Genomic DNA, 18,093 nt, shown 5'->3' with positions numbered 1-18,093 from the left:
AAATCTTCCAGCAAACAAAAGCCCAGGTCCAGACGGCTTCACAGCTGAATTCTACCAAAAATTTCGAGAAGAGCTAACACCTATCCTCCTCAAACTCTTCCAGAAAATTGCAGAGGAAGGTAAACTTCCAAACTCATTCTATGAGGCCACCATCACCCTAATACCAAAACCTGACAAAGATGTCACAAAAAAAGAAAACTACAGGCCAATATCTCTGATGAACATAGATGCAAAAATCCTCAACAAAATTCTAGCAATCAGAATCCAACAACACATTAAAAAGATCATACATCATGACCAAGTGGGCTTTATCCCAGGGATGCAAGGATTCTTCAATATCCGCAAATCAATCAATGTAATTCACCACATTAACAAATTGAAAAATAAAAACCATATGATTATCTCAATAGATGCAGAGAAGGCCTTTGACAAAATTCAACATCCATTTATGATAAAAACTCTCCAGAAAGCAGGAATAGAAGGAACATATCTCAACATAATAAAAGCTATCTATGACAAACCCACAGCAAACATTATCCTCAATGGTGAAAAATTGAAAGCATTTCCCCTAAAGTCAGGAACAAGACAAGGGTGTCCACTTTCACCGCTACTATTCAACATAGTTCTGGAAGTTTTGGCCACAGCAATCAGAGCAGAAAAAGAAATAAAAGGAATCCAAATTGGAAAAGAAGAAGTAAAACTCTCACTGTTTGCAGATGACATGATCCTCTACATGGAAAACCCTAAAGACTCCACCAGAAAATTACTAGAGCTCATCAATGAATATAGTAAAGTTGCAGGATATAAAATCAACACACAGAAATCCCTTGCATTCCTATACACGAATAATGAGAAAGTAGAAAAAGAAATTAAGGAAACAATTCCATTCACCATTGCAACGAAAAGAATAAAATACTTAGGAATATATCTACCTAAAGAAACTAAAGACCTATATATAGAAAACTATAAAACACTGATGAAAGAAATCAAAGAGGACACTAATAGATGGAGAAATATACCATGTTCATGGATTGGAAGAATCAATATAGTGAAAATGAGTATACTACCCAAAGCAATTTACAAATTCAATGCAATCCCTATCAAGCTACCAGCCACATTTTTCACAGAACTAGAACAAATAATTTCAAGCTTTGTATGGAAATACAAAAAACCTCGAATAGCCAAAGCAATCTTGAGAAAGAAGAATGGAGCTGGAGGAATCAACTTGCCTGACTTCAGGCTCTACTACAAAGCCACAGTCATCAAGACAGTATGGTACTGGCACAAAGACAGACATATAGATCAATGGAACAAAATAGAAAGCCTAGAGATAAATCCACACACATATGGACACCTTATCTTTGACAAAGGAGGCAAGAATATACAATGGAGTAAAGACAATCTCTTTAACAAGTGGTGCTGGGAAAACTGGTCAACCACTTGTAAAAGAATGAAACTAGATCACTTTCTAACACCGCACACAAAAATAAACTCAAAATGGATTAAAGATCTAAATGTAAGATCAGAAACTATAAAACTCCTAGAGGAGAACATAGGCAAAACACTCTCAGACATAAATCACAGCAGGATCCTCTATGATCCACCTCCCAGAATTCTGGAAATAAAAGCAAAAATAAACAAATGGGATCTAATTAAAATTAAAAGCTTCTGCACAACAAAGGAAAATATAAGCAAGGTGAAAAGACAGCCATCTGAATGGGAGAAAATAATAGCAAATGAAGCAACTGACAAACAACTAATCTCAAAAATATACAAGCAACTTATGCAGCTCAACTCCAGAAAAATAAACGACCCAATCAAAAAATGGGCCAAAGAACTAAATAGACATTTCTCCAAAGAAGACATACGGATGGCTAACAAACACATGAAAAGATGCTCAACATCACTCATTATTAGAGAAATGCAAATCAAAACCACAATGAGGTACCACTTCACACCAGTCAGAATGGCTGCGATCCAAAAATCTGCAAGCAATAAATGCTGGAGAGGGTGTGGAGAAAAGGGAACCCTCCTACACTGTTGGTGGGAATGCAAACTAGTACAGCCACTATGGAGAACAGTGTGGAGATTCCTTAAAAAATTGCAAATAGAACTACCTTATGACCCAGCAATCCCACTTCTGGGCATACACACCGAGGAAACCAGAATTGAAAGAGACACATGTACCCCAATGTTCATCGCTGCACTGTTTATAATAGCCAGGACATGGAAACAACCTAGATGTCCATCAGCAGATGAATGGATAAGAAAGCTGTGGTACATATACACAATGGAGTATTACTCAGCCGTTAAAAAGAATTCATTTGAATCAGTTCTGATGAGATGGATGAAACTGGAGCCGATTATACAGAGTGAAGTAAGCCAGAAAGAAAAACACCAATACAGTATACTAACACATATATATGGAATTTAGGAAGATGGCAATGATGACCCTGTATGCAAGACAGGGAAAGAGACACAGATGTGTATAATGGACTTTTGGACTCAGAGGGAGAGGGAGAGGGTGGGATGATTTGGGAGAATGACATTCTAACATGTATACTATCATGTGAATTGAATCGCCAGTCTATGTCTGACGCAGGATGCAGCATGCTTGGGGCTGGTGCATGGGGATGACCCAGAAAGATGTTCTGGGGAGGGAGGTGGGAGGGGGGTTCATGTTTGGGAATGCATGTAAGAATTAAAGATTTTAAAATTTAAAAAATAAAAAACTAAAAATTAAAAAAAAAAAAATTAACGTCATCTGTTTCTTTGTGCTTTCTGGTACGGGGCTGTTGGAAAAGTTTAAATCACACATGAGGCAGGCATTCCATGGCTGTTGGGACAGTGTTGCACGTGCTCTTGGCGCCCTGCCCATGTCCCCTTGGCTTTCAGCTCTCCCTGAAGGTTGCTTTCTGCAAATACCTAAAGCTCTTCACCTGAGGGCTTTGTTCTCACTGTGGAGCAGCTCTGCACACACGTGGACAAGCCAGAACCACGTTGGAGAGTTAATGCCCCTGGAAGCCGCTCTTACTCGATGATAGATGGGATGATGTGGGTCCAAGGTCACCTCTTCCTTGCCCTCGGTGGACACAATGTGAGGCGTGGTTTATACTTTGCCTGGAGGATCCAGCTCCACTGACTCCTGGTGGTCAATGGCTTGACAACGCCTCCTTCACTGCCTTCCCAGTGTTCCTTGGGAAGCACATCCCAAATAAACGACTTACTCCTGAATTCTTAGCTCTGGAGAAACCTGAACCCAGAGACCAGACACCGGTTCAAAGACCAAGAAGTGCGCAAGCTGTTTAGTAAGAGCTGGCCTGTAACTTTCAAGTGAGAGTATAGCAAGTATTGAGGCTGCAAGGTTAAGTAGGGCCAAGAGGCCAAGGTCAGTAAGACCATACCTAGCTTTGATTTGGTGCTTAGAAGAAAGGGACACTTTTGATGGGTGTAACAGGGAATAATAGGATTAATTTTTTTAATTTGGTAATTTAAAAAATTGAGATAAAATTCACATAACATAAATCCATCATTTCAAAGTATACAGTTCAGGGTGTGTTGTTGTTTTTTTTTTTTTAGTACATTTACAATGTTGTGCAACCATACCACTAACCCAGGAGCATTTCCATCACCCCCAGAAGAAGCCCTGTGCCCATTAGCAGTTAATCCGAATATGCCACCCAGCTCCTAGCAACTCCTAATCCACGTTCTGTCTCTAAGGACCTACTTCTTCTCATACTAATGGAATGTGATCAGATTTGGGGTACCAAAAGTTATTTCTGGCTATGGTGTGGACTCTGGGTGGGAGGAGAAGCTAAAGAGAGGTGGGAAGACCCGAGGGAGGAGGAGGATAGTAGCAGCGGGACAGAGAGAAACTGATAAAACAAAGGGACTTAGAGTTTGACTAATTGTAGGGGAAACGGGAGGGGAACACTGGAAAAGTGCCAGCCGAGTCTCTTGCCCTGGGTGTGACTATTCACAGCGACCTGGGACACAGGAGAAGGAGCAGGGAAAGATGAGTCTCAGCTTAAAAGTAAAGCCCCAGACGTCAAAAGAAGAACATTTGTGCTGTGCTTAGTTGCTCAGTCATGCCCATCTCTTTGCACCCCCATGAACTGTGGTCCACCAGGCTCTGTCCATGGGGATTCTCCAGGTGGGTTGCCATGCACTTCCCCAGGGCATCTTCCCCAGCCAGGGATCAAACCCAGGTCTCCCGCTTTGCAAGCGGATTCTTTACCAGCTGAGCCACCAGGGAAGCCCTAAGAAGGTTTACTGAGCACTATGTGCTGCAGTAGATTAAACCATGCAGTCATCGCAGCAATCCCACGTGGTAGGTATGTGCTGACTTTATTAGCCACATGAGGAAACTGAGTCAGGAAATGCTCAAGTGTCTCGTAAAGGAAGAATCAGTCATGAATGCACAGCCAGATGTGAGGCCAGAGCCTTGGCCTGGCTTCCCTGGACAGATGTGGCCACACAGCACCTTGTGTAGCGAGCTGCCTGCCAGCAGACCCTGACTGGCGGATTAGACGTGACCCTGCAGGGAGGCGGCTCTGGGCTGGAGCCTGTCTTCTGCGGGCTGCCTGGCCTCGGGCACGTTGCTGCTTCTCCCTGGCCCGCAGCTTCACACCTGTCAAGGAAGGGGGCCCAGTTTACAGCAGTGGTCCCCCACCTACATGCAGCCAGAGGGCTCTGAAAACACACATTTCTGGGCTCCACCCCTGGGCATCTGATTCAGAGGGTCTGAAGCAGGTCCAGGAATTTGAGATTCTAGCAAGAGCCTGGGGAGTGCTCGAGCTGCAGGGCTGGGAACCATCCTTTGAAAACAACTGACTTAGATCTAAAGGTTCGTTCAGCATCTCAGGTCCTGGGATCCTTGTTCTCTAAAATTTCCAAGTATTGACATGCAGTCAATAAACATGAGCTGTAAGGGAGTATAACGGCAAAATGCCCACCGTACCCCAGAGCATACAATGATGGGTATCACAGATTCACTTTTTAAAAAATAAAAAGTTAATAGTAAGTGTACATTTGTTTTTTGAAAAAGTATTTGTATATAAAGTCTACCTATCAACAGATTAATCTATCTTTGTACTATCTTATGGGTTTCCCTAGTGGCTCAGTGGTACCTGCAATGCAGGTGACACGGGTTCAATCCCTGGGTCGGGAAGATCCCCTGGAGGAGGGCAGGGCAACCCACTCCAGTATTCTTGCCTGGGGAATCCCATGGACAGAGGAGCCTGGTGGGCTACAGTCCATATGGTTGCAAAGGGTCAGACACAACTGAAGGGACAGAGCACGCATGCATATATCTATCTATATTGATGTTTCTTTTAAAAACTTAAAGAAAATAGACTCAAATATTAATAGTCCTTAAGAGACAGAAGAAATACAGCTGATTTTTATTTCCCTCTGGGTTCTCATTTGCACTTCCAAGTTTTATAACTGTGTAATATACATACACATATAGGTTGCACATTACCTCTGTAATCAGAAAAAATATACATAGACGCTATTTCTTCCTTCCAAAAGCCTTCCAAGGCAATTCGTCTGTTGTAAAGCTCCAATGTGACTTGCCTCTCAGAGGGCACTGCTGTCTTGTCCTTGTGAAAACTGCCCATCTGTCCAAAACAGTGGTGTGGCTGAGCTGACCCCCTTCCCTGTTCTCAGCACAGCTCCTGGGACCCAGAGTGCAGACCACTCTCTGCCCTGCAGAGTCTAAACAAGATGGTCCCAGGAAAGTGGCCATACGGAAGAGGAGGAGGAAGCTATGAAAAGAGGGTTATGTGGCAGCTCCCACCCTGGAGCTGTCTCATCTGCTCTGCAGTGCTTGCACCCCGAAACCACACCTTTGAGGAAATTTCATCCGGCTCTGCAGTGCCCACTCCGCACCACGCACGCATAGGAATGGGCCCTCGCACACGCTTCTCGTATCATTTCGAAATTAATTTAGGATGCACCCACTTCTACAAATACTGCACCCTGGGGACAGAACACAGTTTGCAGAATAATCTCACTGGCTATGAGCCAATAGCAGTAGGCCTGAGACTTTTCTCCTGGCAGTAGTGAGAACCACTGACTCCCCTTGAAAACTGAGTTATAATGCATAAAAGCACACCGAGATTTTCACGGAGAATATGCCTAGAATATGGATCATGTCTCCTCTATTTACAGTTTTCCAGATTTTCCAAAAATGATTTACAATAAGCATTACTTTTATAAGCAGGAAAAAAAAAGTATACATCTAAACATATAAGTACCTGTGGTTTAAACAAAATGCTCACCTGTTACTCTGGCCCTCACAGGCTCCAGTTGCTCCTTCTTATTTCTGCCAAATATTATTTCCATCGTGCAGGGCTCTGAGCAAGAGCGATGCTAACAGTGAACAGATGCTCGTCCGTGTTCAGGGACTGCTCTTGGACCCTCCTTGTCTTCCCTCCCTGCAACTTCCTTTACGTCTCCTTCCCTTCAGATGGCACTGGCTTCTCCCGGTGCTGTCCCTTCTGGGAGGGCCCGGGATCTCTTCCTGCACAGAGAGAAGCTGTGCTGGCGTGACTTATGTTTGGTCAAAGGTCAGTTCCCCGGCCCTGTGTCACAGCTAATCTTTAATCCTCCAATTATGTCCCCAGCTCTCCCTTTCCACTTCCACTTTTGGCTGAACCAAAAGAAAGAAAGAAACAAACAAACAACTTTCTTGATGGGTTTAAACTGGTGGGATGAGGGGAAAGATGTTGGAAGATTGGAATTGATACATACACACTAATATATATATAATAGATAACTAACAAGGAGCTTCTGTATAGCATAGGAAACTCTACTCAGTACTCTATAAAGGCCTGTATGGGAAAGAATCTAAAAAAAAAAGAGTGGCTATATTGTATAGGTATAACATTCATTTTGCTGTACACCTGAAATTAACATAACGCTATGTTACGCTATTGCTTTGGTCGTGATGTTGTGTCTAGTTCTTTTGGGACCCCAAGGACTGTAGGCCGCCAGACTCCTCTGTCCATGGGATTTCCCAGGCAAGAGTACTGGAGTGGGTTGCCGTTTCCTTCTCCAGGGGATTCTCCTGACCCAGGGATCAAACCCATATCTCCTGCATCAGCAGGTGGGTTCTTTATCACTGAGCCACTAGGGAAGTCCCAAATCAACTGTACAACAATAAAAATGAAAGAAAAAAGCTGGCAAGATCATTTAGGGAAAACTATTTTGTTTTATTTTGACTAAAGGTCCTCGAGTCTCCTCACCACCCCCTACCTCCCAGCAAGAAAAAGAAGCATATGTAAAGAGCAACTTAATTATATTTCATTTTTTGAAGAAGTAAACATAAGATGTTATATTTCAGTTTTTGAAGAAGTAAACGTAACATGTTTCATGTACCCTTTTAAACAACAAATACTGGGAACCAAAAACTTTACTCACGAACTGTAAGGAATAGTATTGAAGGTTCCTCTGCATTTCTGAATCTCGAGGTGATGCTATCACCGGAAATCCACACTCACATTGCTATGAATGTTGGATGATGAGTTACTGACCTCACCTTCTCTTATGTTGCTTCAAGAAAGAACCAACTGTTCCTTCTCTGGGTGGAGTGAAAAAAGTGAGAGGCGCTGGCCTTTGTACAACCAGCTGGGTCTAGCAGTGTCAGGGCTGGGTCCAGACTGTCTCAGGATCGCAGAGCTCAGCTCTGAGAGCAGCCTGGCCTGGCTTTGCTCCACCGTGACCACACGATCCAATCACCTGGTTGGGAGCTTTAGCAGCGCCCATGCTGGGCCCCACTCCAGGCCCACCCAGAGCCTCTGAAGGTGCAGCCCAGCCCTCAGGAGTCTTGCAACTTCTCCAGAAGATGCTCACTTGTGTAGCAGCTGCTAAGAAACTCTGGACCAAGGAAAGATGCTACGTGTTTCCAGTAATGCTAGATTCACGTTCCTCCCTTTTCTGTTTCTGGGGTACCTTATGTACCCTTTTGGAGCCTCCATTTCCTTATCTATAAATGGAGGTATAGTGACATCAAAATCTCAAGGTTATTCAGAGTCAAGAGTCTAGCAAAAGCCCCTGTCCCCCAGTCAATGTGGGGGTCCTTTCTTCCCCACTGTCTCCGAAGGCATTTCTGTTTGACCCATATTTTCCATTCAGTCCCACAATAACTTGCCAGTTTATTCTGCTGTCTGGTTTAAACACGTGTATCCATGTCAAGAGTTATTTATTCCTAGGTTGTGAACGCTGAGTTCCTGTGAGGATTAAAGGAGAATGCCTGGCATGCACTGAGCATTTGGGAAAAAGTTACACTGCCAAAGGCAGCAGCTCTGGTGCAGAAATAAAGAGCTCAGGGCTTATGGGGATCAGAAAACCTGGACTCTATGATTTAAAAACTGTAACTTGTCACACGACCCCCTCTGAACCTCACTTTATTCTGCCAAAAGGGTTGGCAACACCCAAGTCATGGGGTTTGTTGAGAGGATCAGACTGAAGCTATAAAGTGAAAACATGAGCATGTTCTCCTTGTCCATTTTGTATATTCAGAAAAGCAATGGCCCCCATCCATGGAGAATATTCTCTGAGTCAAGCACTTGGTGAAGCACTCTGCATGTACTGGCTTGCTCTGGCCTTATATAATAATCCTGTGACATGAGTGTTCTTAGCAGCGTTTGGGGGATGAGAAAACTCAGGGAAGACAACCAGGTTGCCCTGGATCACACAGCTACTAAGAGATCGAAGCAAAACCAGGAAGTCTGACTTCAAAAATACATGCTCTTGACAATTTCACACAGCTCCGATGAGTGAGGGATGTTTGCTAGGTTTCTACTGAACAAAGTAATGGGTAGAGGACCCCAAGAGGGCCAGTCTTGGGTTGATATGTTGGCCTTATTATATACAGAACACTGAAGAACCCCAGTTCTTGAGCCCCAGTTCTTGAACCTTCATTCAGGTTCCAACTGTTCCTCAGGGCAACGTTATGGTGAAACAAAGGATTTTTTACAATGGTGATAATAACTTGATTATTACAATAGAGCTCCATATTCATTACCTAGAGCTGCCTTCACAACGTAGCGCAGCAGGTAATTTTCTCACTGTTCCGGAGGCTGGGGACTCCATAGCCCAGGTGTCGGCAGGACTGATTTCTTCTGAGATGTCATCTTGGCTTGTAGACAGTCTTCTCACATCGTCATCCCTCTGGATGTGTGCATCCCCCCAGTGTTTCTGTGTGTCCACTTTTCCTCTTAAAAGGACACCAGTCTGTTTGGATGAGGGCCCGCCCCAATGGCCTCATTTTACATTAATCACCTTTCAATGGCCCCACCTCCGACACTGTCACATTCTGAGGGGCTAGGGGTTGGGATTTCAACATATGAATTGGGGAGGGGCACAGCTGAGCCCGCCACAATATCATGAAGGCACAATGACAAGTTAATACAGGATATGTTGGCTGAAAGTAACAGAATATCTGCTGACACACCAAAGACATGCATTTATCTTAGACATCAAGTCACCTGGGGGGCGCGGGGGCTCGGAACCTCACCTGGGTCATCTCGCCAGGCTCCCACTTCCCACACTGCCTTCCTCAGAGGGTTAATTTTTCACTCCTGGGCTTGCTCAGTTTTGCTTATGAATGACTGCCTTCCCTCCAGGAACCATGTCCTTGCAGAATAACTACAAAAGTAAGTAGCTAAACTGGGGACATAGCAGGCATTTTTTAAAAACACTTGCCTCTCTTTTTGTGCTAGAGAAAACTCTTTCCCATAGTGACCTGAGCAGATTTTTCTTAGTCTCATTGGTGGAACAGTGTCACATGATCTCCCGTAGTCCAGTCCCTGGCAAGGAGGAACAGCAGTGCCCCGAGTTCCTTAAATCCATCAAGAGTCACCCCTGAGGAGCATGTTGCCATCTGAATCATACCAGGATTCCATGAGCAAGGAAAAAGGAGGGAATAGCTTGTCATAGGCAACCCACAGTGTCGGCTGCAGGCAGTACAATGTTCCTGCGTCCTCAAATTCACATTTCCTTGGCACCAACTACAGGCTGAAAATGCAGCAGCAAGCCAAGCAGGAAAACTATTCTGTGCCTTCTTGGAACTTACACTGACTACACGCCAAGTTCTGAGGATACAGAAGGGATTAATGAGAGTCAGTCCCTGCCTTCTTAGGCTCTCATGATGTTCTTTCGGTTTGGGGGCTGAGTCTGCATACCCCACAGGACATACATTTCCTAAGGCAGTTAAAGGTGGTGCAGTGGTTCACAGGGCTGTCTTCATGTCAAACTTCTACCCTCCCTCTTTGTAAACAGTGCTATTTCCCAAGAAGCTCTGGCATCACTCTGGAACCACAAAGCCTGACCCCTGCTTTCTATGTCTTTGCTAATATGGAAGAGTGGACAAGTAGGAGTTGTCTCCTGGCCTGTCCTCCAGCCTCTGATAAACACCACTCATAAGGTCAACAGCTAGTCTGTGCATGTTCTTGCCCAGTACCCCGTAATGCTGCCCACTTTTTGAAGCTTTGGTTGAGGAACAGAGTAGACATGAGAAGAAAAGTAGGTGTTATCCAAAAAGTAGGTGTTTCACAATTTCTAAAATGCCTTAAAATGGGACAAAAACTGGCCAATGCATAAGTGAACAGGGCAAGGGGAATATGAAGGGAAGCAGCTCTTCATACACAAGAGTTTTGGTCATTTATTGATATGTAACAAACCACTCTAAGACTCAGTGTCTTCAACATACAGATGGCCAAAAAACACATAAAAAGATGCTCAACATCACTAATTATTGTGTGTGTGTGTGTGTGTGTTTGTGTGTGTTGCTCAGTCGTGTCCGACTCTTTGCAATCCTACAGATTGTAGCCCATCAGGCTCCCCTGTCCATGAGATTCTCCAGGCAAGAATACTGGAGTGGGTTAGAGAAATCCAAATCAAACTATAATGAGGTACCACCTCACACCAGTCAGAATGGCCATTATTTAAAAGTCTGCATGAAACAAATGCTGGAGAGAGTGTGGAGAAAAGGGAACCCTCCTCCTACACTGTTGGTAGGATATAAATTGGTGCAGACACTATGCAGACCAGTATGGAGGTTCCTTAAAAAATAAAAATACCATATGATCCAGCAATCCCTCTCCTGGGCATGTATCTGGAGAAAACCGTAATTCGAAAAGATATACGCACCCCTATGTTCATTGCACCATTATTTACAATAGCCAGGACATGGAAGCAACCTAAATGTCCATCAACAGATGAACGGATAAAGAAGAGGAGGTGTATATATGCAATAGAATATTATTCATCCATAAAATAGAATGAAATGATGCCATTTGCAGCAACATGGATGGACCTCGAGGCTATCATACTAAGTGAAGTGAGTCAGACAGAGACACATACCATATGCTATCACTTATAAGTGAAATCTAAAATACGGAGCAAATGAATCCATTTACAAAGCAGAAACAAACTTACAGACATAGGGAGCACACTTATGATTACCAAAGGGAAAAGGTGGGAGAGGGCTGAATTAGGAGTTTGGGATTAATATAGACACACTACTATATACAAAGCAGAAAATCAACACAGAGAACTCTACTCAGTATTCTGTGCTAACCTAAATGGGAAGAGAGTCTGAAAAAGAATGGATGGATGTATCTGTATAACTGAATCACTTTGCTGCACACCTGAAACCTATACAATATTGTCAATCAACTCTACCCCAATATAACACAAAAATTAAATTAAAAAACACTATTAAATGGAAAAAAAAAGACTTAGTGACTTCAAACAACAGCCATTTTGATCACGTCTGTGGGTTCAGTGGGCTCAGCTCTGGGGGTCTGCAGTGCTGTGTGGGTCAGTCCTCTGCTTTCACTGTGTGTGGTTCCGGGAGTGGTTGGGAATCTGCTGGCAGCTGACTGGGACACCAGGAGCGCTGGGCCTGGACCTCTCTCCCTCTCCATGTGGTCTCAGGGCCCGTCACTCACCCTCTCCCTGAGATCTATCAGGATAGCCAGAACTTCTTCCATGGCAGCAAAAGTCCCCTTAAGGTGAAGGCTTCAAGAGAGAGGAAGCCAAAGATACCAGTCTCCGCTAAGGCTGAACCCAGGACTGGTGGATGGTGAGGAAACATGGATGACCCTGTCACTGACATAGTAAGAGATACTAACTATAAGTGCCATTTATTGAGAGCTTCCTGTGTACTGGGCTTTCTTCTAATACTTTTGTACATAAAAACTCATGTCCTCCACACAATAACCCTAGGTACAGGTGTTTAGCTCCATGGTACAGATAAGGAGAGTGAGGCACAGAGGAGCTAAGTAACTTTCCTAATACACAGAACTGGGCTTTGAACACACGCCTGAGCAACTGAACTGAACTAAACTGAACTGTAGACATGTGCAGCTGGTGGCTGCCATATTGGACAGTGCAGATCATCGTGGAAAGTTCTTCTGACAGTGCTGAGTTAGCTGGAGAGCTGCCAGGATGGCATTTATATGTGACTCGGGCAGACAGAAGCAGGTATGACTGCACAACAAGCCAGTTTGGAGGGTACAAGGGTCAGAGAAGCACATGGTTCACAGTGGTAAAAATGCAAATAGCCCAAGTATCCATTCATTTATCCATTCACATATGCATCTGCTCCACAAGTATAGAGTGCCTCCCTCGGGGAGGCGGGTAGCAGTGGCACATCAGAGGTGACAAAGAGGCAGGAGTGGGAAATCCTCCAGGGTGAGGAACGTGGTGAGGAGAGTGAATGTCCAGAAGGCTTCCCAGAAGGGGCAATGCTGACCTGAGAGCTGAAGAATAACTGGGAGTTGGCCACATGGAGAAGCTGGGAAGAGGCCGAAAGGGGACCCAGCTTGGGTAGACACTCAGAGGCATCACACAGCCTGGCCACACCACTTCATACCAGACTATTGACGGAGTGGGCATGCAGGAGAGGGGAGGAGGGATCGGGGGAAACGCTGGGCAAGAGAGAGGGAAGCGGGGAAGAGAACTGTTCAGACTTGAAGCACTGGAGGCTGGGGTTGCCAAGAGGGAAGCAGGAAGAAGGCTGGAACTCTAGGAGGCGCTGACTGACAGGGCCCTTCCCTGAGCTGGGTTGAGTATCCCTGGAGCTCCTCCCAAGTCACACACATGTTTGCACAAGTTGGCCATGTTGCCTCCAGCAGCAATCCAGAGACTTGGAAGAGGACTCCCTCCCAGAGGGCGGAGGGCGGAGTGCAGAACCACACGCCGTCTGCCCTCTGGAGGGTCTGAGAGGCTCTCAGGGGGAGCAAGAAGGCATGGTCTCCTCCCTTGGGAAGGGGGAAGGACGGGCCTTTCCAGATGTGTGCCCCGCTTTGTGCTTTGTGCTCACCAGCCATATTTTCTTATCCTGGCCCAGACCCAGCAGGCACTATTACTGTCCCCTCTTTATGGAGGAGGACTTCCCTTGTGGCTCAGCTGGTAAAGAATCCACCTGCAATGTGGGAGACCTGGGTTCGATCCCTGGGTTGGGAAGATCCTCTGGAGAAGGGAAAGACTGTCCACTCCAGTATTCTGACCTAGAAAATTCCATGGACTTGCATAGTCCATGGGGCCGCAAAGAGTTGGACACAATTGAGCGACTGAACTGGAAGCTACTCTCTCTGGGAGTTGGTGATGGACAGGGAAGCCTGGCGTGCTGCAGTCCATGGGGTTGCAAAAAGTTGGACACAACTGAGCAACTGAACGAACTGAACTTTATGGAGGAAGCAACTGAAGCTTTTGAGGTTGTAGCCCTGGGCCAGAAATCACACAACAAGGCAGGGGTAGGTGACTGAACATGGGATCCTCTTACCTGATCATCTGGAGAAGGAGGCAGGAAGAGGAGGCTACACTTCCCTGAGGCCACTTTTTCCATGGAGCATGTTACATCCATAAAGCAGTCTTGGGATCAAGAAGTAAAGCTAAATTCAAAAGGAAAAGTTCTTGTGATATAAAAACAACAGCCTCGGGGGCTTCCCTGGTGGTGGCTCGTTGATAAAGAATCTGTCTGCTGATGCAGGAGACATGGGTTCGATCCCTGATCCTAGAACATCCCACATGCTGAGAGGCGACTAGGCCCAGCTGACGCAACCGCTGAGCCTGTGCTCTAGAGCCCGGCAGCTGCAGCTGCTGAAGCCCTGGAGCTCGAGAGCCCGGGCTCTGCGACAAGAGAAGCCAGCGTGATGAGAAGCCTTTAAACTACAGCACCTCCACTTGCCACAACTAGAGAAAAGCCTGTGCAGCAACAGAGACCCAGCATAGCCAAAAATAAACATAAATAAATAAAATCATTAAAAACAAAAAAAAGACAGCCTCGGACTTCCCTGCTGGTCCAGTAGTTAAGACTCTGCGCTTCCACTGCAAGAGGCATAGGTTCGATCCCTGGTCAGGGAAGTTCTGCGTGACATGCAGTACAGCCAAAAAAATAAATAAAAATAAAAAAAACCACAGCAGCCTTATTTCGCAATTCTGTATCTTCTACTAAAATTATGGCCTAAAATGAGCTAATGTTTCCCTTTTGGAGATAATGTTATCATATCTAAATTACTTTGCAGTTTTCCAATTAAGCTAACTTTTAAATGGTGCCTCTAATTAGCCATGGTGATAAGCTGAGCAGATAATGTGGAAATCTTGGATAGAAGGGTTCAGGGTGGCAAAGTCCCAGCAAAGGCGGCAGCTGCCTCCTCTAGGGACAAGCACTGGGGCGGGGTCGGGGGGAGTGGGACACAGGATGTAGGGAGCAGGGGGTGAGCCTCCCTGGGACTCCAGGAGCAAACACTTCATTGCTAAACAAAGACCATAAATTATGCCATTAACACTTAACAGGATTTGTAACTTCCTCAAAGTTCTACTAAACAGCAGAGGCTGGTGTCATATAGGGTATGACAGGCAGAAAAGCGGGAAATCATAGCTCCTGACCTCAGGGAGCTGACCTGATCTCATGGAGAAAGGAATGCAGGTAATAATAATAACCACATGGCACCCCACTCCAGCACTCTTGCCTGGAAAATCCCATGGATGGAAGAGCCTAGTGGGCTGCAGTCCATGGGGTCGCTGAGAGTCGGACATGACTAAGCAACTTCACTTTCACTTTTCACTTTCATGCATTGGAGAAGGCAATGGCAACCCACCCCAGTATTCTTGCCTGGAGAATCCCAGGGAGAATCCCTGGAGAATTCCTGGTGGGCTGCCGTCTATGGGGTCGCACAGAGTCGGACACGACTGAAGTGACACAGCAGCAGCACACAGATGTACTGCATATTATCATTTATATAAAACGAATCTGTCACACTTGGGAGCTAGAATTGACAAGACTAAAATACAGTGGCCATTAATGTTAAAATGGAAGTAAACTGTTATAAAGACATGAAATAAGTGGCACTTAACTCCTGCCGCACCTGAGAAGGCTTAGGGGAAGAGGTTTACAGTTGAGCTCTTCTTGAAAAAGTGTGTAAGTGTGCAAAGGTATAAGAGAAGGCATTCTCAGTAAAGAAACAGCATGTGCAAAAGAGTGGTGGTGTGGCTGGCTGCGGCAGGCCACCCAGCGGGAGATAAGGTAAGGTTCTGTAGTTTATCTTGGTTCTGGGGTACCGATATGAAGTAGGAACTTGGCAATCTGGGGGCCTCTGCCTGAGACGCCTCTTCAACTAGCTCTCCTCCAATCCCTACCTCTACCCCATTTCTTTCTAGTCCTTCAAGATCCAGGTTACCAGGCACCTTACAGTAGCAAACAACCAAGTATATGTGAGCAAACCTGGAAGGTTCGTCTACACAAATGTTTAAAAAATCTAGAGAACACCACCCACTATTCCAATACTGAGGTCATTATCAGCTGCTCAGAGCTGGTCCCCAAGTATAGTACTGAAATCATCAGAAGAGTGTGCAGGACACGATGACTCAGCTGTGCAAACATGTTTCTCGGAATTTGATCCAGCAGCCTAAGCCTTCAGGTGGGATCAGAAACTCGAACAACAGCGAGATTATTAATTTGGTTTAAATAGGTGTTGAGTCTACAGCAAGAATCACAGAGATGTTCATGCCCTGTGGGCAGCATCCCAGTCCTGAGAAGAGACTTGTCTGAGCTTGGCTTTCCCAGAAGCAGACCTGAAGACCAAGATTCCAGTGCACAGACGGTTTATTTGGGACGTGAACCCAGGAAATGCCAGGGAGGGAGTAGGAAGTGAGACCGGGAGGGCAGACATTGCTGTTGTCATTTAGTTGCTAAGTCATGTCTGACTCTTTGCGACGCCGTGGACCATAGCCTGCCAGGCTCTTCTGTCCATAGGATTTCCCAGGCTAGAATACTGGAGTGGATTGCCATTTCTTTCTTCAGGGGATCTTCCCAACCCAGGGATCAAACCTGTGTCTCCTGCTTGGTAGGCAGATTCTTCACCACTGAGCCACCTAGGAAGCCTTTGGTAGACATTAACAGTGCATTATCAAGGCCATTACCATCTGGGACAACTGAGCTCCCTTGGTGAGGAACTCTAGAGATGGTGTGAACATGCCTTAGAGTGATCTTGAGAGAGATGGGGGATTGACCCAGCAACTTTGGTCAATAAGGGTGAGAGTTTCTCCTGAGAGGCTAACTTCCGGAAACATCCATCCTGTTCCTTGTGTGCAGAGGGAGGCAAAGAGCCACGGGTGTCTGCATTGAGAAGCCTTACATAGTATAAGGGGTTAAGGTAAGGCATTGCCAGTGTCTGCTATAACCCTCAAGAGATAACTCAGAAGATGTTCATAGCAGGGTTGACTAGGATAGCAAAACTGAATAGATGGAGAAAATCACACATAAAATCTAGCAAATGGGAATGGATGAGTAAAGGTCCATTCATGAAAGGAGACTCAGCCACCACCATGCTGATTTCAAAGCCATTTAGCAACATGAAAAAGACTTCCTTTAATACTAAGAGGGAAAGGCAGGATTCAATGTGAACTAGTTAGTTATACGTGTACTATGACTGTGCCTGAGTAAAATGTTTATCTTCAAGAGAAGAAGCATTCAAAGGAGGCACAAAGAAGTGAAAATGTGTTAGGAGGATGAAACTATGAAAATTCTTTTGCTTTGTTGTCTTTTTGATCAAATAAGTGACAAAGAGTCAATATGACTAACAAAAACACCAATTCATGTAGAACTGCACCCTTTTCCAAATAAACTGCTTGCACTTGAGTTCTTGTCTCAGGTTTCTGAGGGAAGCCAGACTAATGTGGGTCTGTTCCTAGGACTGGGATGTCTGGTCTGCAGGGCATGTACAGCATTCTGGTTCTTTTAAGGGACTCAATGTCCTATTTAAACCAAACCTGCTCTCTTCCTCTTTTCCACTTACTGATAATGCAAACCAGGATTTGGAGGCTTGGGCAGCTGGATTGGATAACTGGAATCAGGCTCACATGGGTCCAGTCATGTCCTGTGTCTTTTCTTCACATACACAGAGGTTAAGGCACCTTGAGAGCTGACATCACCCAGATAAATTCTGTGCCCAGGAGTCTGCAATTAATCAGAATATGAAGAACATGAAAATGGAATTTAGCCTGCAGATTTGCAATCCTTATCGAACGTTGCCAAGCACATTCCATGAGGCACATAAATTAAGCCTTTACCCAGGAGATACACTATCTCTGCGTGTGGCCTTCCACATAATTTTCTAAAGAAAGTCATTTGTTGCTTGGCCCCTAGAGATAAGAGGCTAGCTCTGCCCAGCCGTTGTTCCAGCTTGAGAGTCAGCGCTGACATCGAATCATACCCAGGGCCCTGCCTGGCGGAATGACTCCTGAGGGCTTGGAAGGCTTCTGGGAATGGAAATTGGGTTGGGGGGAGGGGTTGGTTTTCAAGGGTCAGCCCCAGGGACCTGGGAAGGGGCCAGGCTGGCCAGTGCAATTGAGTCCTACTGTGTGCCAGCCAAGTGATACACGGAGATTAAGAGACATCATTCCTTCTCCCCAAGAAATGCACAGAATAAATTAATCCAAGTGTACCTCAACAAAAAGATGGATAAGCAATATGTGGTCTATATTACCTGCAGTAAAAAAGGAATGAAGTGAAAACTTGGAAAATATTATGCTAGACACAAAGGTACACATATGATTCTGTGTCTATGAAACATCCAG

The 18,093-nt window shown here is 45.2% G+C and overlaps 1 protein-coding gene across 2 annotated transcripts in view; it reads right to left on the bottom strand.

Moving 5' to 3' along the window:
* The window catches only part of BCO1 (beta-carotene oxygenase 1), a 35,301-nt gene extending 27,272 nt beyond the window's left edge, over nucleotides 1-8,029 (bottom strand). Inside the window, exon 1 of one of the 2 annotated variants that reach the window (XM_069552528.1) lies at nucleotides 6,285-8,029. In XM_069552528.1, coding sequence (XP_069408629.1) covers nucleotides 6,285-6,348 — 64 coding nt within the window. In that variant the 5' untranslated portion in view covers nucleotides 6,349-8,029. The remainder of the gene's footprint in view (nucleotides 1-6,284) is intronic. The other variant, XM_070289306.1, reaches the window with a different exon arrangement.
* Between the last annotated feature and the right edge of the window lie 10,064 nt (nucleotides 8,030-18,093).

This window comes from Ovis canadensis, chromosome 14, assembly GCF_042477335.2.
Source record: "Ovis canadensis isolate MfBH-ARS-UI-01 breed Bighorn chromosome 14, ARS-UI_OviCan_v2, whole genome shotgun sequence".
NCBI classification, from domain to species: Eukaryota; Metazoa; Chordata; class Mammalia; order Artiodactyla; family Bovidae; genus Ovis; species Ovis canadensis.
The sequence above is the reverse complement of the archived record's forward strand: the minus strand, read 5'-3'. Positions and strand labels throughout refer to the sequence as shown.